The sequence below is a fragment of the Nicotiana tabacum genome, chromosome 8 (assembly GCF_000715075.1).
Source record: "Nicotiana tabacum cultivar K326 chromosome 8, ASM71507v2, whole genome shotgun sequence".
Classification (NCBI taxonomy): Eukaryota; Viridiplantae; Streptophyta; class Magnoliopsida; order Solanales; family Solanaceae; genus Nicotiana; species Nicotiana tabacum.
In genome coordinates this window covers 74,232,677-74,256,628 of record NC_134087.1, presented here as the reverse complement: position 1 = coordinate 74,256,628, position 23,952 = coordinate 74,232,677, and the positions used below count along the sequence as shown (strand labels likewise).

The window sequence follows — 23,952 nt, the reverse complement described above, 5'->3', positions numbered from 1 at the left end:
GCATATATATGATTTCATCCACAGGTAGCCATCCAAATGTCCACTCTATTTGGCTTGCAGTGACGGAACGGAGGTGCGCTATCCACTCTGTGACCCCTTCTGGCAAGCTGATTCCATCAACCCTCGTAGAAAATTCCTCTATGCATGTTTTCTCTGTCGACCCATAACTCATAAATTGAGGACGACGACATAGATGTTCGATCATCCACATCTGCAGCAACACGTTGTACCCCTCAAAAAAGTCTCCCCCGGCTTTGCAAGCTGTGAGAGCGCGAAAGATTTCAGCTACTATCATGGGTGCGAGGGTGTTGTTGTCCTGAGTAAACAAAGTGCTGACAACCCCGGCTGCTCGTATGTCAATATTCCCATCTTTTCTAGGAAACACCAAAAGTCCCAAAAAGACCACCATAAATGTAAAACATCTGTGTTCTTCCCACTTAAGGCGGTTTCCCTTGCTGCAGATTTTGTTTTCCGGCCTGTTGAACCCCCCTATATGACCATATATGTTGTATATAAACTGAAAAGTACAAAAACCAGCTGCCAAGTCTGGGTTGTGGACCTCCCTACTTATTTTCAAAGAGTCTAAGAACCTGTGCACGGCTATGACCCTCGGAGCAATTAGGTACTGGTGTCTCAGAGGAACTTTGGGACCCCCAATATATCCGGCTATTTCTTCCAATGTTGGGGTAAGTTCAAAATCTGAGAAATGAAATACGTTGTGAGCCGGGTCCCAGAATGTGACCAATGCCTTTATGATATCCCCTCTGGGATTAATTTTCAGCAACCCAACGAGGCCTCTCAAGTATAGATTGACCGTGTCTCGCCCTGATTTGCCCAAGTCATCCCACCATATGTGCAACTCCAAAGGGATCTTGTTCATAATTGTTACTGGTAAATTCTGGCTTGTGCTCATTCTGCACATTTATTAAGGTGAGTAATCATGATTTACTCTATTTTGAATCAAAACTGACCCTTTTTCAGATTTTTTTTCTAAAACCAAAAGCCCAACTTTGCAAATACGACATTTCAGCACTTCCGGAGGGAGATTTTAAGGCTGTGCCTGCTAACTGGCCAAAAATTGGAAAAAGACCAAAGGTGGCTGTTTATGCGAAATCAGCCTTCCAGCATCCTTTTCGGGAACATTCGGCTATTTTTGATAAAAACGGCATCACCTTACCTATTTACAGTAAAATAAATTATTATTATTTTTTTCGTTTCGGGCTATTTTTGGTAAAAAGAAGTTGGACCCAATGAGGGTTGCCTACGTATCCCACACCCTGTGAGAATCAAACTGACGTAGTTCGGCAAATAAAACAAACTATTTTTGAAAACAAGATTCTTTTTTCATTTTATTGGCAAAATAAACAAACTATTTTTGAAAACAAATCTTTTTTCTTTTCCTTCTCCTTTTTTTCTTTTTTTTTTTAAAAAAATTTTCTCAAAAATTCGGCAGAGTTTCGGTACTATTTGGACATTGGTTTTTTTTCAAAACAGGCGATTAACTCTCTTTAACCCTCATACTGCTATTTCTCTTTCCTCAAAATATTCAAAAGTCGGTCAGCATGCAAGTCCGAAGCAAATAAATGCACAAGTAGCAAGTAAGATGCATTATGATGGTCTTTTTCATTTTTGGTACACCTGTCCTAGACAGACTCAACCCCTGTGTTAAGCCTCCAAAGTCAAATGCACATGATGCACACAAACGTTCCTATTAGGGATCCGGCATGAAGCTGAGTTATTCTAGGTTCAAAGCCTGGGTATTTGTTCTAGAGTGTGTACCCGAGCGGACAACTCGAGCCGAGGAGGGGGCTACGCACCGGGAACCAAAAGGCCATCCGGCTTAGTAACTTGTCCGAGCCTCTTTCTTATTTCAAGGTATTACACTAACAGAATAGGGAGTCTCGACCAGCGAGCACATCCCCGAAGGTGAGAAGAGAAGGGTTTCGTAGCAGTTTATATACAGTTCAGATAATATCAAAGCGGTAAAAGCAGCATTTAGCACATTAGGCCCAAACATGTAAAAATCAGATAATAAACAAAGCCAATTATAACAATTATTCCAAGCTCGAATTCTCGAACCCTGAACCGGAAGTTTCGGGTTCCAGTCCCCAGCAGAGTCGCCAGGCTGTCACACCTCCTTTTTTCCTACACCCCGGAAAGGGTATAAGGGAGTTTTTTCCAACTTAAAGTGACAATCGAAATGAGATTCATTTATTATTAAAAATTCAGAGTCGCCACTTGGGATAATTTATGGTGTCCCAAGTCACCGGTTCAAATCCCGAATCGAGGAAAAGATTGACTCTGTTTTATAGTTCGCGAACACAGAAATCCGGGTAAGGAATTCTGTTAACCCGGGAGAAGGTGTTAGGCATTTCCGGGTTCCGTGGTTCTAGCACGGTCGCTCAACTGTTATAATTGGTCTATTATCTGATTTTAATACATGTTTTAGCCTATGGTTAAATTTTAACTTATTAACCGCTTTTATTCATTTTTAGGAAGATTGCAACGTCATTTAAAATATGTCTTGAACCACGTCACATAAATGCACCCGCGGTCCACGACACATTTTATTTAACGTTGTTGGGATTTGGATTTGGGTCACATGAAATGCACACCCGAGTTTAGGAAGGTAATTTCAAATTACGCGTCTAAAGCAACTACGCATTTTTCAACTTTGCGAGGGCAATAGAAAATTCGCTAAATGGCATGCCTCGAATTCTAAGGATTTAAAATTAATTAAATGTGGGCCATGAGTTTTGATGTTTTATTGTGGATGGAGTGGTATAAATTGATAAGTACAAAAGACCTAAAGAAATGGGTTAGCTACATGTATATCACTGGAGCCTTTTATTATAGCATACTACAATTCAGAAAGGTGGAGTTGGCATTTATGTGAAAATAACAAAAGACAGGTGCCAGCTTTGGGTTCATCTCCATATCATCTTCAAAAGACCGACTTTCGTTTTCAAATTCTAGAAAGAAACTAACAAAATTTAATAACAAAATAATGAATCTTAAATGACCATATGAGCACAAAAAAAAAAGAAACCATGTTGAGAACTATTCGGATGAACCAGAAGAAACAAAACAAACATAGATATACAAAAATGCATTTTAAACTTGATTATAACAAAGAACACTTAAAGTAATTAATTTATTTAACACTATGCTAAAGAGAAAGTTGTAGTATCACCACTATAACTTCTACAGTACCATTTTGAAGCAGAGAAAGTTGAATCTTCACATGGTTAATTTAAGAAAATATATAGCCAATAACATAAACTGAAGATAAGATCCTTCCACTAACGCAATCTATTTTTTTTTACATATTAATGTTGACAAATTGTTCAACTTCACATACTTCTTTAAATTTCAAAATATGAACATGGTGCTACATGAGCTTGAAATCTAAATGTAAACAAAACAATACCTGCTGGTTACAAGTCATGAGCCAAGAAAAATAAAAAAAGTAAAAAAAAACGAGACAGAGTCATGAACATACTAAAATAACGTTAACATTTGCAAATCTCAATTAACTCAATCAAAGAAACATCATTCATGCGAACAGATTAAATACGAAAGAAACTTTATCAAAAGAACCAAATCAATTTGCTTCTGCTTCAATAAAGATGCTCCGATATTTTTTAACTCAAGAGTTTGAATTACATACCTACAAGAGAGTGAATTCAAATGAATAAAATCTGAAAGTTGTAGAGTCAATACAGCAGCAACAACAAAATCTCTATCAACTCTTCTTCAAACCCAAGATTCAAGGCCCGAAATATTAAAAGAAAAATTTAATGAAAATTTTCAACCTAAATTTCTCTCCTCCCCCTCTCTTCTTTTTTTTTTCTTTTTCTCTTCTCAAATTTTTTCTTCTATTTATAGCAAAATTTTTGAGATTTTTCAGATTTTTTTTAAAAAATATTTTATTATTTTTTAATTAAAAGAAATCCCACTTACAAATTGCTTTTTTTTTTATAAAAAGAAATCCCACCTTTCTTTACTTTTATTTTTAAATTCCAACTTTAATTACTTTTATCTTATTTAAAATCCCACTTTTTTTACTTTTTAAAAGAGAATTCCACTTATTTAACTTTTCTTAAAAAAACAATCCACTTTCTTTTGCTTTTCTTTCAAAAATGCTACTTTCTTTTACTTTAATTTTTAGATACCTTTATATTTGTTTTTTAATTCCAACTTTCTTTTACTTTTTATTTTTTTAAAATTTCCACAAAATTTTACTTTTATTTTTTAATTTTCTACTTTCTTTTACTTTTTAAAAGAGAATTCCACCTACTTTTACTTTTATTTTTTTTTATTCAATACTTCCCTTTTTCTTATTTTTTAAATCACTCCTGAAAATTAAAAAAAAATTAATATTTTTTCGAATTTTTTTATTATTTTAAAATAAAAATAAAATAATAGTAATAGTAATAATTCACCTTTTAAATTTTGTATTTTTACTCTATAATAAAAAGTGTAACAAAGCTAAAAATTGTAGGTTAAACCTCTAAAATATTTACATAGAAGAAGTGATAAAAAATTAAATATTATCAAAAATTAGGTGCTCACACCTTGTTCGCGTACCTGTGAGAATGCTCGTGTTTCTGCTTTGAGACAAAAAGAGAAATATGATAAGTTAAATCCAAACGAAATTGTCTATTACCTTGGCCTGGTAAGTCGATGAAGGGGGAAAGGCGCTGTGGGGTCACTCGCTTTGCCCCATGCTCGAATGACGGTTTCAGATTTGGCAGCCGTGTTTGGCTTCATCGTTAGTCGCGTCTAGGCTTCTTGTGGGTTGGACTTACTTTGCCCGTTGTGATATCGAGACAGAGTCTCAATTCGATCTCGTCCGATATGCGCAAATAATAAGGGAAACAAGTCATACTTTGTTCATAAATCACATAGTGTGTGTGTGATACGAAAATAAGGCAGGATACGCCCTATATTTCAAAGAATCATGCAGTAGGCTATCGTCCCTCCCTAAGAGGTGGGAGTACAGGCCGGTATATAAGGTAAATACGTCAAATAGGATTGCGGTCATGCTAAATGTGTAGTGACCGTGATCCTACTTTAAACATGCATATGACGTGCCAAACCCATCGCTACAGATGAGGCGCGGGTTTTGCATAGACATCGGACATAATTTCAATTTCATGTAGAGATCTTACCCAGATTGGTTTGGTTATCTCAAAAACTTATCTATCACTTTTTCGAGTTGGTGTTTATGCCGAGATGGTGAGGCTATGACAACCTGAAAATGATACTTGGTTGGTTTTAGATCTAAAGAAAACTAAAAATTTGGCTAAGAAATCCCCACAGATGGCGGCAAATTGTTCGACCAAAAAACATCAGGCTTTTTGTTAAACTAATTAATGATGAAAATAGAGGGTAAATCTTAGCCAAGAATAATTAACTCTAAATCTAAGCACATTGAATACGATAATTGAGTGTAATCGAACTTATAACTCTTTTTGAGATTATTAAAAGACATCAAACATAAACGATAAGCTTACATCTTTGACGTATTGTTCTGTAATGTAAGGGCAAAGAAGGAAAAGAAGGAATGCCATTAATAGCTTCGAGATCTATCTTTATTGATTCAACAATGATGATTACAAAGATTTGCAACCGAGATCTAAACTTCCGCTTTATTGTTGTTGGAGAGTTTCTCCTGTTCTTCTATCCCCCTCCTCCTTGTGGGAGAGAGAGAGAGAGAGAAAAGCCCCCCTTTTGTCTTCTTATCTCCTATGTATATTGTAAATATTCTCTTTTGTCCAACGGTCTTTAGTCAGAGTAGTCTATCTCTTGATTATACTTTTCATCGCTTTCCTTAAGCATTACGATACTTATTTTGCCATACAAGTTTTCTGATAGCTCGATCTCGACAGTGGCCAAGATACTAATCATTATTACGCCTTGTGACTACGATCACGACTTAGTCGACCCCCTGTCATTCCTTTTAGCGCTAATCCACGCGTTGTCAGATTTTGACCCATACAACAACAACAATAATAATAATAATAATAAATTTATGTGAAAACACAAAAAGTTGTCAATATAAAATTAAGTTTGTCTATCCTCAAACCAAACTACCCTTTATTACAGTAGAAGACAAAAACAAAAAAGTAGTCTTTTTATAGAAAAGAAGTTGTGTCTTTCTGCGCCAATCAAGAAGGATTGAGAGGTTAATGTTTTATGTGAGAAGTAGAGGCTGTGGATATAACTGAAAAATGTGGAGGGATTGGAAAGGTGGGGTCGTCGTCTTATCACAATTGTAAGAATGAGAGGAACAGAAAGCATAGTTGGATCAGTAGAAAAAGAAACAGACAGGCCTTTTCTTTTTTTTATCGTCTGCCAAAGTCCTGAAGAAGGCACCACCTAATTACAACAATGGCTAGTTTGGTTGCAGTTCAGCACAAACAACCTTCTTTTGCTGTCCTCCCTTCTTCCCATTCTGACTTCAATGGTGCCAAATTGATCTCCTCTCTTCAGGTACTAATACCCACTAATTACCCATTTTGAGTTCAGTCGCTAGCTGTTTCAGGCATGCTTTTAATAGCATAAAAACCCTAACTTTATCTGCTATGGTTTCGAGAAGATTATAAAAATGTTCTCCCCTTTGTTTTAATATGTGTCGTAGTTTGATTGCACATGTAATTTAAGAAAGAAAAAAAAACTTTCACCATTTGTCGTTTTAAACAATGCCATAACATTTGTATTGCTATAAGAAGTAGTGGAGTCAAAATTCTCACTAAGGGATATCAAAATATAATAAAGTAAACACATGAAAAAATCAAGGGGAGTAAACATATAGTAATATATACATACAAAAAAAATTTACCGAGCTACACAGTGTAAGTTTAAGGTGGCTCCGCCACTGGCAATAGGTATTTTGAAACTTGTAGTCTTAAATATGCTACTATAATATGTACGTGGCTATAACAACTTTTCAATAATGCTAAAATCAGTAGTGTAAATTAAATTGTTTCCAAATTCAGAGAGTTGCCGTTCTTTTTGGAAGGGATGAAAAAGGAACTGCTGCTGCATGAACTGAAGGGGGGGGGGAGTATTTTTTACTGGACATTAGGCTATAATTACAGTCAAACCTCTCTATAACAACCTCGTTTGTTCCGAATATTTTTGGATGTTATAGCGAAGTGCTATTATAGAGAACATATATTATAACATAACATGAAAATTGGTTCTGGAAAAGCTTGGTTTTTATAGTGAAGTGTTGTTATATAGGGATGTTGTTATAGAGAGGTCTGACTGTAATTAATTATATGTATACAGTGTGACAATGTTTTTGCTTGCCTCTTTAAGGTGATCTTTGGTTTTAGCAAGATAAGAAGACTGAGTATTAATTACTGACAATATTGACAATGGATACTTGTTCATATTCTACATATATCAAGAAAGTAGAAACTGCTGCTTTGCTTTTTTTTTTTTTTTTGCTGCATTATGAGTTGACAATTTTTTCTGGTTTACTAATTTTATATGGTCGTAGTTTAAGAGGAAACCATGCCAGCCAAAAGGAGCACTGCATGTTACAGCATCAAGTGCCAAGAAAATCCTTATAATGGGAGGCACTCGATTTATTGGTGTCTTTCTATCCAGACTTCTTGTAAAAGAAGGCCACCAGGTAATCAGCCGAGCCTAAAGTCTGTTTAAAGTTGAAATCATTTTCTGAGTTCTACATTGTCATCCAAATTGCTACGGAGCGAAGATTACAACCTTTGGTGTATGAAGTCCCCTTGAAAATTTACAACCTTCCAATGATTCATAAATACAGGTTACTCTGTTCACAAGAGGAAAAGCTCCGATCTCTCAACAATTACCAGGTGAATCAGACCAGGATTATGCTGATTTTTCCTCCAAGGTATGTAGGATATTGAATGAGCTTAAAGCTCTGTGGTTTTCTCTTTCCTATTTTACCTTGTGTATTTCTTGACTTGATTTCATAATTTGTGTTACTCTAAGTAACAAGACTTTTTGTTCCGGCTGCAGTTATTGCACTTGAAGGGTGACAGAATGGATTTCGATTTTGTGAAGAGCAGTCTTTCTGCAGAGGGCTTTGATGTTGTGTATGACATAAATGGTATTATGGTTGTTTTATTCTATATCTCAATGCGTTCCCTATTTTCTTGTCGTTGCAAACAATTCCTTTTAGTAGGAGGTTTTATTTTTTAGCCTCTTGTTCATGAATTGTTCTTTGTTATTCAGGACGTGAAGCAGTAGAAGTGGAACCAATATTGGATGCATTACCTAATCTAGAACAGTAAGCTATGGATCTTCTTAAATAATACATATCATGAACTATTTGGCTTGAGGATGGATTTCTGCAGTGATTCCAATACCAGGAAAAAACACCATGCTATTTGATTTATGATTCCATTTTTAAGGAGGATGATATGACGTGTAGGACTTTATCTTCTGAATTTAGCATTGTCAAGAATATCGAAACATGAAAATTTTAAAAAGGACAACAGACACCAAAACTACGCAGACAATGAGATATCAATCTTCCTTTCTAGAAATGCTGGTGAACATGATACAGTTAAATGGTTTTGCTTGCGAAAGAACTTAAAATTGTAGGATGGAACTGAAGCTACAGAATCTCCTCCATCAAGATACAAAAGGTATAAATCAATGTGAGATCAAGATTGGCAATGGTGCACTTCATTTTTGCAAAGTCAAACAGATATAAAAGATACTTCGCGACAGTTGTCAATCAGTTTTTCTGCAGATATATTCATTACTGTTATACCATTAGCTTGAGAAATTTTCCTAAATTTTCTCATGAATTGCTGGAATTCATATGGCATAATCGCTCTTGACTCAGTAAACGTTATTTGAATGACCACATTGTGATGTTTAATTTTATCTGATCATCTTAATTTCGCGATAAATCTCAGGTACATATACTGCTCTTCAGCTGGTGTATACCTCAAAACTGATTATTTACCACATTTTGAGGTCAGTATAGTAGCATATAATTATATTTTGGTAGGAAAACTTCCATGTGTCGTCAGCAAATGGCTGCCATTTTGCTTAGTAGACACACTTAAAAACAACTTTTGCTCAAACAAGGAGGAGTTTTTCTCAGGAGATTATTGTCAATATTTCATTCCTAGGTTCCAACTTAAAGATAATGTTCAACTGGACGCACTTACATGTTTCTTACTATTGAACTGTTCTCATAGCAGAGATATTAGACAACATGATTTATTCCTCTCAGATATATAACAGATAGCAGTTTAACTGCTCTGTCCTATTTGCACCTTGGTTCTATCTCCTTTCAATTTCTTTTTTTGTCAAGACGCTTTTTCCTTTCTATTGTTTTTCGCTTTTCTAGGCTAACGAAAACTTCTTGCCCCGTGTCAACAGGCTGACGCAGTTGACCCAAAGAGCAGGCATAAAGGAAAGCTTGAGACAGAGAGCTTGTTAGAATCACGAGATGTTAATTGGACTTCTGTAAGGCCTGTTTATATTTATGGGCCACTTAACTATAATCCAGTTGAAGAGTGGTTCTTCCACCGATTGAAAGCTGGTCGCCCAATTCCAATTCCTAACTCAGGGCTGCAAATAACTCAACTTGGACATGTCAAGGTTAGTCAGCACATATTGAAAGAGTAGTTCACATTCTGTAAATTTGAAATTATGTCACCTTTTCTAGTGTAAGCTTTGAACAATGCTATCACTTTAGAAGTTCCACGAGGGGCCTGTTTGCTTAGGTCCTTTAAGTCTTCAATATTCAAAAGTGGCCTCCATTTAGTAGAAACCAGGAAATGTCTTTTCAAAGAGTAGGATCGACATACTCTTGGTTCAGTTTTAGGCAATACTGGCACTTGAGTTAAACCGCATATAAAATGAGCTTACTAATGGAGCCTTGCTGCAAAATCGTCTCAAATAAGGATGACGACCATTTCTACAAGATAAAAAGTTTTGCTTTTGGTTGGATATTGGCAGGATCTTGCAACGGCTTTTATTCAGGTTCTTGGAAATGAGAAAGCAAGCAAGCAAGTATTTAACATATCTGGAGAGAAATATGTCACGTTCGATGGATTGGCTAAGGCTTGCGCCAAGGTAACTTTTTGTCGGTAATAACTTATATTATTTCGAGTATCTCTGATGCTCTCTAATATATAGTATTTTGGGTTGAGGGAGTCACTGAATTATTCAATTCGAAAGGGGTTTAGTGGTTTAAAGAGTTCCAACGAAATAAATAGTGAAATAAAAGTCCCATTCTGCTGATAACAATTGACTGTCCATTTTCTTTATCCAGGCTGGCGGCTTCCCTGAACCCGAGATTGTTCACTACAACCCTAAGGAGTTTGACTTTGGCAAGAAGAAAGCGTTCCCATTCCGTGACCAGGTAAATATTAGTGAGCTGATTTCAGATTTTACCATTCATATTGAGGTCTGAGTCATCCATTTTCCAAAAATCAAGTTGATAATAATGATAATACGACCATACTAAATGAGTCACCAGTAAATGTTTCCATAAAGGTTATCCTAAAAGTTGCCAAGAACTATTTGTCTAATTATTGTCGTTGTATCTGCATTTTATCTTAATATGAAATATTTTAGGTTGGATATTGCTTTGTGGTTAGCAAAATTCTATCAAGGTTTAGTCCCTTGTGGATTAAGTATACCTTCTTAAAATAAGAATTATCAGCTAAAACCTCTGTTTTTGACATGATTTTATGTAAATATTTGCAAAAGAAACACTTGTTCCTTAGTTGAAGTTGTAGTTGTCTGTTTGATATCATATCTGGCATCTGGTCCAACATTAGTCTATGTATGTCTTTTCATAGGTGTTAATGTTGTTGAAATTTTAAATATGAATGCAGCATTTCTTTGCATCGGTCGAAAAGGCAAAGGCTGTGCTAGGTTGGAAGCCGGAATTCGACCTGGTGGAAGGTTTGACAGACTCTTACAACCTAGATTTTGGTAGAGGAACTTACAGGAAAGAAGCTGATTTCTCTACAGATGATCTCATTCTTGGAAAGAGTCTAGTTTTGAACTAGGACTGCTTTTCCACCAACAAGTTCACAAGTTTTTAGTGGCCAAATTCACTTGAAACTATCTGAGAATTTCCTTGTATATTAACTTCACTGAGATGAAATGAATAAGAAAGTATTCTCATTTTGCCTTCAATATTTTGCTGGGACCGGGATTTTTACACGAATAGCTGGCCAGATTCATCATTTATTTTTCCAGTTATACGTATGAATTATACATCAATCGGCTATTTTTAGTTTAAGCGGTTGAATGTGTGGTTATTTAGGTTAATTCTTCTTGTATAAATCATTGTAAATTGTAATGGGGAGGTGTTTGTTGAACTGTAAACTTAAGTACTTCCAAGAAAATGTAACACTTAGAACCCAAAAGAAAAAAGGGTGGCATTCTTAAAATTATGTGGACATGGGGTATATAAAATCATAATTTAAATTGTATGAATTTTTTAATCATGGTTTTTAGTTGGTGAAATCACTTAAAATACGTTACATTCAATAAGATTTTAACGGACACTATATTTCTTTATATCGATTATTAACGAGGTCTTTAATGCATCTTTCATAGATTTATTTGATGAGTAATTATATTAGCTATCTTCCTTTTATACCCTTAAAGGTTGTTTGGTTCACATGCTAGTTATGCGCGAATTATAATGCAAAGATTGTTTACGCGACGATTAATAATGAAGAGATTGTAATGCAATAATTATTAATGATATGATTAGTTATTATGTGGTTACTAATAAAGGAATTGCTATATATGAATTACTTATTTTAAGGCCATTTTAATCTTTAAATACTAATTCATGTGTTGCTATTGTATATATTCTTATTTCACATTCTATTTCACATAAAATAATACATTAGTTTAGGCATAATATCATGCAAGTATTATTTAAAAATATCATCAGAAATTCCAATGAAGTGTTATCTCATAAATATAATGACGATTTTGACATAGTTTTAGTGGATGAATGAATTGGATTTATATTTCAAATGAAAAAATAAGCATAAAAACAATAACAAAAGTCAAGCTCAGAAAAATCTAATTTATGTTAGTTTAATCGATGTATATATTAAGCAAACTAATAGTAGTATAATTAATTAGGTCCTTAACTAAGTGAAAATCCATCCAAGCTAAATTAGCGGTGGCAACATGAATTAAAAAATAATTGTCCACTAAAAAATTAGTTGGATAATGGATGATCAAATAAGGATAAAATTCATATTATCCACTTAAAAGATAGATAATATAATTAATGGGTTTAATGTTAATATTTGCAATGACTCAAATTGGAGGTTCCTCATATCAAATTCTCCCAAAAAAGATATTCACATTATCCGCCGATTAACTCATTTTTTATTTGTATCAATTATGAGTCGATTTAGATATTTTATCCGTATTTACATTATCCATTTTTGGCATGCTTATATCCTTGCCACCCAAAGCTAAATCAACGAACACTGCAACTTGTTAAAAGTACTTGTACTTATGTCGACGAAAAGGAAAAAAAATGAAATCAATAAAATGGCCTGGCATGCAGCACTTTAATCATCTTTATTTGTTTTATGTTTAAAAAGAGAAAGTTATCTGGAAAAATGGGCGTCTAAAAAACAAAGTCAAAAGGAGACGACGATAAGAGGTTGTAGGGAGGAAAAAAACAAGACGTTAGGGAGTGAAATGGTGCCAGTTAAAAAGCCGGTTAAAACGCGTAATAAGTTAGGTATATACTAACACCTAACGGCTAGCAAAGAGCAAAAGCAAAAGCACAAGTTAGGTAGTTGGCTTACATTTTGTTTGTTGATATTTTCAAATAGAGTCGTTAACAGCCGTTTCCATCTAATGCATTATTTCAAGGAATTTTAGGTCGAATTTACTATTTGCTTTTTTTTGTCACTGTACATTATATAATGATATATATTATATAAATTATACGTATATTATATATTCGTTGCTATTTTTAGTTTAAGTAGATGAGAGTGCAGCTACTTGAGTTAATTCTTCTTATTTTTTAGAGTAGGAATTGGCTAAAATTATCATGGCCTATTTAAAATTGAGACATTTTAGCCCAGTTCTAAGTAGTCCACAATTTTAGTAAGACGTTCTATTTTATGGGGTTCCTATCATATATCGAAATCGAAAATTTTGGTATTTGGTATACGGTATTTTGGTATTTGGTATGGTATTTGGGTTAAGTTTTAAAAAAAATGGTATTAGATATGGTATTTGATATTTTAAGATAAAATGCCGAAATACCAATACCGTACCGAAATATATATTATATTACACAAAACACATATTATCAATTATAACATAAATAATAAAAATCTAAAATTTTACTTTCTTTTATTCTCAAAGTTCATCAATTAACTCTAAACAAGTAACAAGACATTTCTAACGATAAAATATTCTTTTATGTACAGTTTTCTCTATTTGGGTCGATATTTGCTAGTTTTGGACAAAATTTTTGTCAACAAACATTTGTAGTTTTATATTTTTGAGTACTTTCATTAAGAATATTAGAGTGTATGACTCTATGTATTAGTTAGTATTCAAACCGAAGTTACCGAACCGAATAAACCAAAACCGAAAGGAGAAAAGCCGAACCATACCGAATTTAATTAGGTACGGTATTGGTATAGGATTTTAAGAAACCGCATACCAAAAATACCGAACCGAAGTATCTAAATATTGTACCATACCGATCGACGAACACCCCTAATGAGATAAGTAGGAGTAAAAAGCTCAATTTCGTAGATTCAAAGTTGTAAATCATTCGAATAATTATATCTTGGCAAGTGAATAGATTTATTAAATTAAGCCACGACATATTTTTTATATTATCATTTTTTAATCTAAATTGTTGGTTGTTATACGAGATGTGGATAAATATATTTTGTAATTTTACTCGCTCAGAGTATTAATTAAGAAAACTAGGAGTATACCCCTACCTAAAAGTAGCAGTACGTTCATCATCAAATTTCCAGTTGGATACCATTAAATAAAAAGCTTTTAGGTAAACGAAATCACCCAATAATTACAACGCGTTTTTTTTTGAGAATCCCACCCGTTTATTATTAATTATTATTAATTAGTAATAGAATAATAACCACTCCCCATCCGCATCTAAAATCTAACGCGCAATTGACAGATCCAATTTATTCAAGACCAGCTCTAATATCCTCCACCATATAAAATTTCCCACATAATGTAATTCAATTCTAAAAACAAATTTTCTCTTTTATATTTACATAAAATTGAACAATATGAGTGCTAAGCCATAACTCAGGTGCGTGTGAACCATCACACTGTCTAATTTGTGACCAAGTACATCATTGAAGTAGTGTAGTGTTGAAACTGTGCTATATTTTTTTGATAATCGTGATATTCAAATCAGCTTGCGTGCACCTTAATTAATTCTGAAATACTTCGTGATAATATGCTAGAATTACATGTAATTAGATATGTTTTACCCCTACTTTGATGTATTTTTAGGTATTTTGAATGTTGAAAGATGACCAGTCAAGCTTAATTGTTGAAGTTTGTTATGTAGGAAGCCAAGAGTGAATAATAGAGGTGATTTGCGCAATAATGAAGCTAAAAGGCAATTTTTGAAGAAAAAGAAAATCGGACCAGGCAGTGAAGGAACTTCGGAAAGCACAGAAAAATCTAGAAAACACAACCAGGCCCTGTGCGAAGCACAACTATAGCACAAAGGCAAATTTGCCTGCGTTTTATCTTGAGGGGCAACTCAGTCAATTGGCTTAGGGACGTGATATAAAAGTTTTCAACCCTTATTTCAGCCACACGCTTGATCTCAGAAGGCAAGAAACACCATTGTTAAAGCAAAGTTGAGTCCGAAAGATCCTCAAGTTCATTCATGAAGACAAATCGAAGAGTTTCTCTTTACTTTTCTATCATTATTTTATGAATATTGGTTTGACAATTGATCACGCCCAACTATGCCTTATAAAAAGGACAAAGCGGTCATTGCAAATATAATCTGGTTTACAAGTTCGGAGTCGAATCCCACAGAGAACTAAGGCTTAGCTACAATTGTTCAATATTGCTAAGAAGACAAGCTTGAACAATTCCTAAGTTATAAATATTAAGATTCTTATATCTAATTAACTAAATAATTAAATTAGTAGATTAACAACTAAAGATACTACGGGTTGAAGAAACGATTAAGGAGGTCTAGAGTTATGATTTCCCCAATTGTCGGAATCTTTCCCGCTATGTTTTCTATAATTTCGCCTAAGTATTCTCTACCGATCATGAGCGCTCTGCTTGTTGTAATTCTCTCCCGAGTAATTACGACCATTTACTAGACATATTCTCCCGAGTTACGCTAGCTGGCTTTAATTACAACTCACTTAGATCGCACCCAAGGTTTCGTTATCCCTAATCGCACCTTTAAACCCTTGGTTATTGATTCCTCACATACGTCGAGAGTGATGTTGTTCAATAACTACCTAAATATGTACTCTCTCCCGAATAATACATACTAAATAGGCACAGCTAATTGAGAATCCTATCAATTAACTACAACAAGAACGTAGTTGAACAAATAGAGATTATACTACGGCTCAATTATATAAACATAACAAGAATTTATCCTACAAAAGGTTCCATCAAAACCCTAGATAACAAATTAGCTATTCATAATAGTATGTAAAAATATGATACTAAAAGTCATAACCAACAATGAAAAATAGGAAGAGGAAGGAAAAACTCGTAGAAGAATTCCCCGCCTTGCTCCTATTGTGTCTTTGCCTCCTTAGGTCGAATCTGTGTCTCAAATCTATCCAACCTCCACAAAATAGCATTTTTACATGTATTTATACCAAGAAGGGTCGGGCCCAGACGAAAATACCTTCTCCCGCGCGAAATAGGACAATCACTCTATAAAATTTGCACTACCGCGCCGCATGGGGCGACGCGCCATGCGGGGCGGCAATGGAAAAGCTCAGATTGCTGATTTTGACAGGCTGCAGACAATTTTCACAGGCGCGCCGCACCACGCGCTGCAGTATTGGAAATTCGCGAAAATACAAAACACGAAAGTTGTAGCTCTTTCAAATAGCTTTCCAACGATATATTGTAGAGCTCAAACCGAGTTCTGAGCAAAAAGTTATGTACATTTTACTAGACAATGCACCGTATGCCCGCTCGATTCTTCGTTCGTTCTAACTATCATCCGTTGATCCCCGAACACGATTCTGGCTTAATTTTTTGGGCTTTTACTCAGACTTAAAAGCTTCAAATCACTTGAATTCATTCTGTAACATCTACATAGCTCGGAATCACTCTTTCAAGGCATAAAACACATAATTAGTGCAAAACACTAGCGATTAAAGCTCAAACTCAATTAAAGTGCAGTAAATTAGAGTGTAATAAGCGACTAAAATACGTAATTATAGCCTATCATCACCACCCCACACTTAAACCATTGCTCATCCTTGAACAATCAAATTACACTTTATATAGACACGACCTTTTTTTAAACAATTCTCCTAACTCATCACACCAAGAATATTTAAAATAGATTAAGCACAAACGCGTATCATCTTCACCTCAAGATTTGACTCACAAGTACCACGCAATATTCACAACTCACCCACTTAACCTAACATAGAGATCATTGACATTACCTTTCCTTCATAAATCAAGTGCCCTCACAATATAAAGAGAGTAGTTCCACACACAAAATAATATTTAAGAACAATTAGGAACTCAAGATAGAAAGAATTCATTCACTCTCAGAAATAACATTCATATGCTACAAAAGACGCACTATAAGCTTGCCCGTAGCGTAATACTCTACTAATCGAGCTCATTCATTCTAGGATCAAGTCGGACTTTATTTGGTTGTAATGTGGCTATAGGACGGGTATGATACATTTAGATATAAGAGTGACTACACCTCCTTAAGCACTTTAATACATATACTTTAACATTTAAAACTCCACACTTATGTCAAACCAAAACTCCATCTTCACATCAATGTATATTACCCATACCTCTTTAAGCACCAACACAATTACATCAAGAGTCACCACTTATCAGGGATTTTTTTTCCATAACAATACAACTTTTTTCCTTTTTTTTTTTCATGTGGCTCTTACTTTTTCAAAATAGTATACCTTTCTCCTTATTTCATTAGTTCCACTCAAAAGTCAAACCAACCACCCCACACTTTAACTTTTACACAACTCATAACAATTCAAGTGCTCATCATGAGAGGTTAGAAGGTTCAAATAGATGGTTAATTCAAACAATTGGGTAAGGCTTGTAATGTGGTTGCCAAAGAAACAGGATTACAGGCTCAAAGGGGTTAACTACGATACATAATAATTAGGCGGGTAAAATATGCATATTTGGCTCAACAAAGAAACGCCTATATCACCTCTAAGACTGAACAAAACTACTATTTTTCTTTGCAACACACAGGGCAAGTTCTAGGCATCAAATGCAATGCACAAAATAACATCCAAACCTCACACACACATGGCAGATAACTCACTGCGGATTGGATTCATCAAGACACTCTAGTCAAAGTAGTTAAGCAAAGTTAAAATCATACAATTTAAGGTACTTATACAAGAGTCAAAAACTGAGCCTAAGCGTCACAACTAAATGACTCACTATTCTCAAGGCATAACAAAGTCAAGAGATATTTCTTCAATTCAAAACAAAACACAATGGCTCCTACTGCAAAAAAAAAAACTAACTACACCCGGTTCAAACAAAACCCTTGGAAAAGAACCGCGACACAAAGAAAAACCAAGGGGGAATTGCTATACTACCTAACAAAAGAAAATCTTTTTGTCTTTTTTTTTCTTTAGACTTAAATCCCTCAAGAAAATTATCTAATTGATCCATCGTCGGAAAAAGTCCAATCTTTTCTATTTTAAAAAAAATATTCAATTAAACTAACATAACTAAAATAGCATAGAAAGTCACCCAAACAATCTCCTCACCCCACACTTAAAATTATGTATTGTCCCCAATGCACACCATACTAATAAGAGGGTAAAAGAAACTCCCTGTTAGGTTAAAGGCCGAAGCACTAGCATCTCATGGGGTACTCAGACTTCTCCCAGACATGGTCCTTTATGCGGGTACCTCACACTTAGTTCCCACCATCTGGTTTATTGTTGCATCATTCCAATAGCTTTGCTTTCCATGCTCCTAGAAAATCAAAAATCGACACTACAAAAATAATACAATAAAAAAATAAAAAATAAATAAATAAAAGAAAGCAGTAAAGTTGGGTTGCCTCCCAACAAGCGCTTGCTTTAACGTCACAGCACGACGCGAATCACTTTCTGCCTCCACTTCGAACTTATGAATTGGATCCCAAGTTTTGATTCTGCTCTATGATCATGCTCCTGGGTGGTGGAACGAATCTGACTGGCCCCATAAAACAATGTTGTATTCTGCATTTCTTGGCCTTTAGATGAGATGTGTATTCCCGACTTTTTGACACGAAGAATTCCAAAATGTAGGCATCTTGTTCCTTACTCCTTGACTCCTCAAGTGGCTCGGATTACTCTATTTCCATATCATCATCCAAACACAATGTGGAAAAACGCTTGGAGTGTGGACCAATGCGCTCAACTACATGAATATTGAGACTGTCTACATTCTCAACATTAATGACAATAGAGTCAACTAAATATATATCCTCAATATCCTTGGTTGACTTTAGTATCTCTTCTACGGCATCAACATCCTCAAAATCTAGTTTGATTGATTGTTGGTGTTTTACTCTGGCCTTCTCCTCTAGCTCCTCAATTTCTGTATCTAATTCACTCTCTTCTTGGATACTATTCACAATATTGGCTTGTTGAGTATTAAAAACTTCAACCAGTTGACTCATGTGAACTTTCAAGTTGTGAATAGTTTCCTCCTGCCTTTCTATCTGCAGTTGTAATTTACTATGTTGTTCCAAAATGTACTTTAACATATCTTCGATCTTCTTTAGGTCAGCTTCCCCGGGTTCTTTGTTCCTATTAACTTTACCAGAAAAAGAAGAACCATCAAAGTAAGGGGTTGGGGGAAGGTAAGAAATATAAGCACAACCGTGAAAGTGACCATCTTGACCACCACAAATATCACACATATTCCACACATAAGATTGAGTTGGTGCACAAAACCCGCTCTCGGAAATATTTTGATAATTTTACCCTTGGTGATTTCCTTCACAATATGCATAAGGAGGATTAAAAGTAGAATTACCAACATCAAAATTCTCATAATTCCATGATGTCATGTTTCTCAAATAAACAAATAAAACTAAAATAAAATTAATCAAATACAAAAAAAATAAAATAAAAGTTCAAACTTGAAACCTAGCAATATGTATACCTACAACTACACCGTTAGTTCCCCGACAACGGCGCCAAAATTTGATCAAGCTCAACTATGCCTTATAAAAAGGACAAAGCGATCGTTGAAAATATAATCCGGTTTACAAGTCCGGAGTCGAATCCCACAGAGAACTAAGGCTTAGTTACAACTGTTCAATATTGCTAAGAAGACAAGCTCGAACAATTCCTAAGTTATAAATATTAAGATTCTTATATCTAATTAACAAAATAATTAAATTAGTAGATTAACAACTAAAGATACTACGGTTGGAGAAAATATTAAGGAGGTCTAGAGTTATGATTTTCCCAATTGTCGGAATCCTTCCCGCTATGTCTTCTATAATTTTGCTTAAGTATTCTCTACCGATCATGAGCACTCTGCTTGTTGTAATTCTCTCCAGAGTAATTACGATAATTTACTAGACATACTCTCCCGAGTTACGCTAGCTGACTTTAATTACATCTCACTTAGAGCGCACCCAAGGTTTCGTTATCCCTAATCCCACCTTTAAACCCTTGGTTATTGATTCCTCACATACGTCGGGAGTGATGTTGTTCAACAATTACCTAAATTTGCACTCTCTCCCTAGTAATACATACTAAATAGGCACAACTAATTAAGGATCCTATCAATTAACTACAACAAGAACGTAGTTGAACAAATAGAGATTATACTACGGCTCAATTATATAAAAACATAACAAGAATTTATCCTACAAAAGGTTCCATCAAAACCCTAGATAACAAATTAGCTATTCATAATAGTATGTAAAAATATAATACTAAAAGTCATAACCAACAATGAAAAATAGGAAGAGGAAGGAAAAACTCGTAGAAGAATTCCCCGCCTTGCTCCTATTGTGTCTTTGCCTCCTTAGGTCGAATCTGTGTCTCAAATCTATCCAACCTCCACAAAATAGCATTTTTACATGTATTTATACCAAGAAGGGTCGGGCCCAGACGAAAATACCTTCTCCCGTGCGAAATAGGACAATCACTCTATAAAATTTGCACTACCGCGCCGCATGGGGCGACGCGCCATGCGGGGCGGCAATGGAAAAGCTCAGATTGCTGATTTTGGCAGGCTGCAGAAAATTTCCACAGGTGCGGCACATCACGCGCCGCAGTATTGGAAATTCGCGAAAATGCATAACACGAAAGTTGTAGCCCTTTCAAATAACTTTCCAACGATATATTGTGGATCCCAAATGGAGTTTTGAGCGAAAAGTTATGTGCATCTTACTAGACAATGCACCGTATGCCAGCTCGATTCTTCGTTCGTTTTAACTATCATCCGTTGATCCCCGAACACGATCCCGGCTTAATTCCTTGGGCTTTTACTCAGACTTCAAAGCTCCAAATCACTTGAATTCATTCTGTAACATCTACATAGCTCGAAATCACTCCTTCAAGGCATAAAATACATAATTCAAAACACTAGCGATTAAAGCTCAAACTCAATTAACGTGCAGTAAATTAGAGTGTAATAAGCGACTAAAATATGTAATTGTAGCCTATCATCAACTATGGTTTATGTATTTTTGAGTAGTATTATGAGTAGCTAAACCCGTCATCTAGGGTTGATGGAACTAATCGTTGGATGAATTCTTGATTCGTATTGATATAATTGAGCCGTTTTTACTCTCTAATTGTTCAACTATATGCTTCTTATGGTTAATTGAAGGGCCCTTGGTTAATCGTATCTAGTTATCTTGTGTTGCTTGAGAGAGAACACTTTTGATTAGATTGTTGTTGAACAAAGCCACTTTCGAGTAAGTTAAGAGATAAATTACTTGGATTTAAAAGCGGGATTAGAGATAACAAAGCTTTGGCGTGATCCTTATGAGTTGTATGAATTGTCAGTTAGAGTAATTTTAGAAAAATACTTCTAGTAAATTATCGTAATTGATTGAGAGATAATTGCGATAAATAAGAACTCAGCATCTTTAGAGAGTGATGCGGCGAGATTATAGCTAGCGTGTTAGGAATTAATCCGCAATTGAGGAAATCATAAACTCTAGACCTTTTTATCCTTGATTCAACCTCATTCGTGCTAGTTGATAGTTTTTATTGTCTTCTTTCTTAGTTAAGTAATTTTTGTTAATTCGTAAATCAAGTCATAAACTCTGGAAGTTGTCTGAGCTTATCTTTAGTGATACTAGAAAATTGTAGCAAATAGGTTGGTTCTCTGTAGGATTCGACTCCGGACTCTTGAACCTGATTATTTTTGCAGCGACCGCTGAACCTGATTATTTTTTAAGCGACCGCTTAATTCTTTTTATAAGGTATAGTTGAGCGTGATCACTCCGCTATCTTCTACCAGCACAAGAACCAATGTATAAAATGCTATTTCTTATAAAATAAATGAAAAATATTTTACCAACATAATGGATAGAGTTGATACAAATTTCTATCTTACTCAACTTACTCTTGAAAGAAAACTAATTTAAGTCTTAACCTTAACAGTCCAAAGATCTCTAACGTACACAATAAGATATTATTTGCCCCAAAAATGATGTAAATCTTTTCGTCTTGGATTCCCTTGGCTCAGCTTTTGGAGGAGAATCCTATTTTATAGCACCAAAGATTATGTTACATTTATAAATATTTTACACTAAGAAAATGAAAGCAATTTAGATACGTACTTTTCCTCTCTTTTTTTTTTAATATTTTAATTATTTGTTTTTTTTTTCCAAACTTCCCCTTTATATACTACCCCAATACTTGTCCAAGTTTGTCTCCTAATTTTTCTCAACCTTAAAAAAAAACCACAACCACCGCGCATTAGTTTCATACACTCTCTTAACCAATTCAAACTCTAAAACCAATTCCATTGCCAGCCATTTTCTTCAGAATTTTCTCACTTGATTTACAAACATTTCTTCTCTCTTTAATTCCGAAAAAAAACTCGCCACCACCACTTGCGGTAGCCGGCGCCGCAACAACAACCGCCGGTCTCCCTTTCCGACATCCAATTGCACCACAAATTAAAAGAATAATGGCCACAGAGGAACTCCGACGAATTTTCCAAATGTTCGATCGAAACGGCGACGGAAGAATAACGAAAAAGGAGTTAAACGATTCGTTAGAGAACATGGGAATATTCATTCCAGATTCTGAATTGTCTCAAATGATCGACAAAATCGACGTGAACGGCGACGGATGCGTCGACATTGACGAATTCGGTTCACTTTACCAGACGATAATGGACGAACGCGACGAAGAAGAAGATATGCTTGAGGCGTTCAATGTGTTCGACCAAAATGGTGATGGTTTCATAAGTGAAGATGAATTGAAATCTGTGCTTGCGTCGTTAGGGTTAAAGCAAGGACGAACAATAGAGGATTGTAAACAAATGATAAAGAAAGTGGACATTGATGGAGATGGACTGGTGAATTTTGCTGAGTTTAAGCAGATGATGAGAGGGGGTGGTTTTGCTGCTTTGAGTTAGTTTATTTTTAAAATTGTTTCATTTTTTTTAAATATTTAAATAGTATTAAGCATTAACTTCTTATTTTTTATTTCATAGGTTGTGGCATGTAAATAAACTTGTTGCTATTATTTTAATTTTTTCAATTGTAAATTGTGTTTGGCTTCTCTTCTGCCTCTAATTATTTTTGATAACACCTTAGGATCCATTACAATTGAAAGAAAAAGGAAGTTGTTTCAGGAAATTCTAGTAAATGGATTGAACAATTTTGGAATTAGATAAAGGTATGTCTTACAACTGTAGGATTTCTTTTTCTCTAGTTTCTCATCGTGTAATTGTATTAGGATCCGATTAAATTTAAATTCTTAAGTTAACTTGTTTAAAGTGGATTGAAGACTTTTGCATTTTCAAATGTGTGTTTGCAGCAATATATGATAGTTTTGATTCTTCTTCTTCTTCTTTTTTTTTTTAAAAAAAATCTTTTCATATGATTTTGAGTTTATAGGTAAGCGCTATAGTGCTTGCTTTGCAAAAATAGAAGCATTAGTTAATATTAAGGTCCCTTTTAATCGATAACATACTCTTACATAAATAATTTGTTTACCTCGAAAATACGAGTAACAATTAAATTTGATTTGTGGTTTTAAAGATACGTGATTTAGTTCAATACCAATTAATAATCAAGAAATATGAAGTCGAAATGAAAGAAATAAGTGAATCAAACCAATGTTACTTCGCAGTGGCGACCTCGAGCTCAGTGACCTCGAGATGAACCAAGAGCTCTTAAGTAAGAGCAATAAGGATAAAAGGACAACTCTGATGAACAGTAAGAGAGAAAAGCAAGATAGTATATTCTTGCTAATATTTAGATGATGTTACAAAATAATTGGGATTCCCTTTATATAATAGGGGAACCCTAAATAAAGTATCTTTCTATTTACAGCAAGAAATATTCTTGATACAGCTGTCTAACCGCCTAGTACGGAATCATATGATCCTATTCCGGGATTTGCGCCATGATCTTGGGGACGTGGCAGGAATCTAGCTCATTCTATTATAAATTCATAACGGTACTATTTCGGGGTCGAGCATACTTGGCTTCGGTATTCCTCGTACTCC

The 23,952-nt window shown here is 34.8% G+C and overlaps 2 protein-coding genes across 2 annotated transcripts; both read left to right on the top strand.

The window, feature by feature from the left end:
* The first annotated feature begins 6,164 nt into the window (after positions 1–6,164).
* Positions 6,165–11,166, top strand: LOC107779937 (chloroplast stem-loop binding protein of 41 kDa b, chloroplastic). The gene is made up of 10 exons (XM_016600447.2): positions 6,165–6,498; positions 7,514–7,648; positions 7,799–7,885; positions 8,014–8,104; positions 8,230–8,284; positions 8,922–8,982; positions 9,394–9,615; positions 9,976–10,092; positions 10,292–10,381; positions 10,860–11,166. Exons 1-10 carry the CDS (start codon positions 6,397–6,399, stop codon positions 11,034–11,036), a joined length of 1,137 nt encoding a protein of 378 aa, XP_016455933.1. The 5' UTR covers positions 6,165–6,396; the 3' UTR covers positions 11,037–11,166.
* A 10,969-nt stretch (positions 11,167–22,135) lies between these two features.
* On the top strand, positions 22,136–23,000 carry LOC107779930 (calmodulin-like protein 3). The gene has a single exon (XM_016600437.2). It carries the CDS (start codon positions 22,402–22,404, stop codon positions 22,852–22,854), a length of 453 nt encoding a protein of 150 aa, XP_016455923.1. The 5' UTR covers positions 22,136–22,401; the 3' UTR covers positions 22,855–23,000.
* Positions 23,001–23,952: the final 952 nt, after the last annotated feature.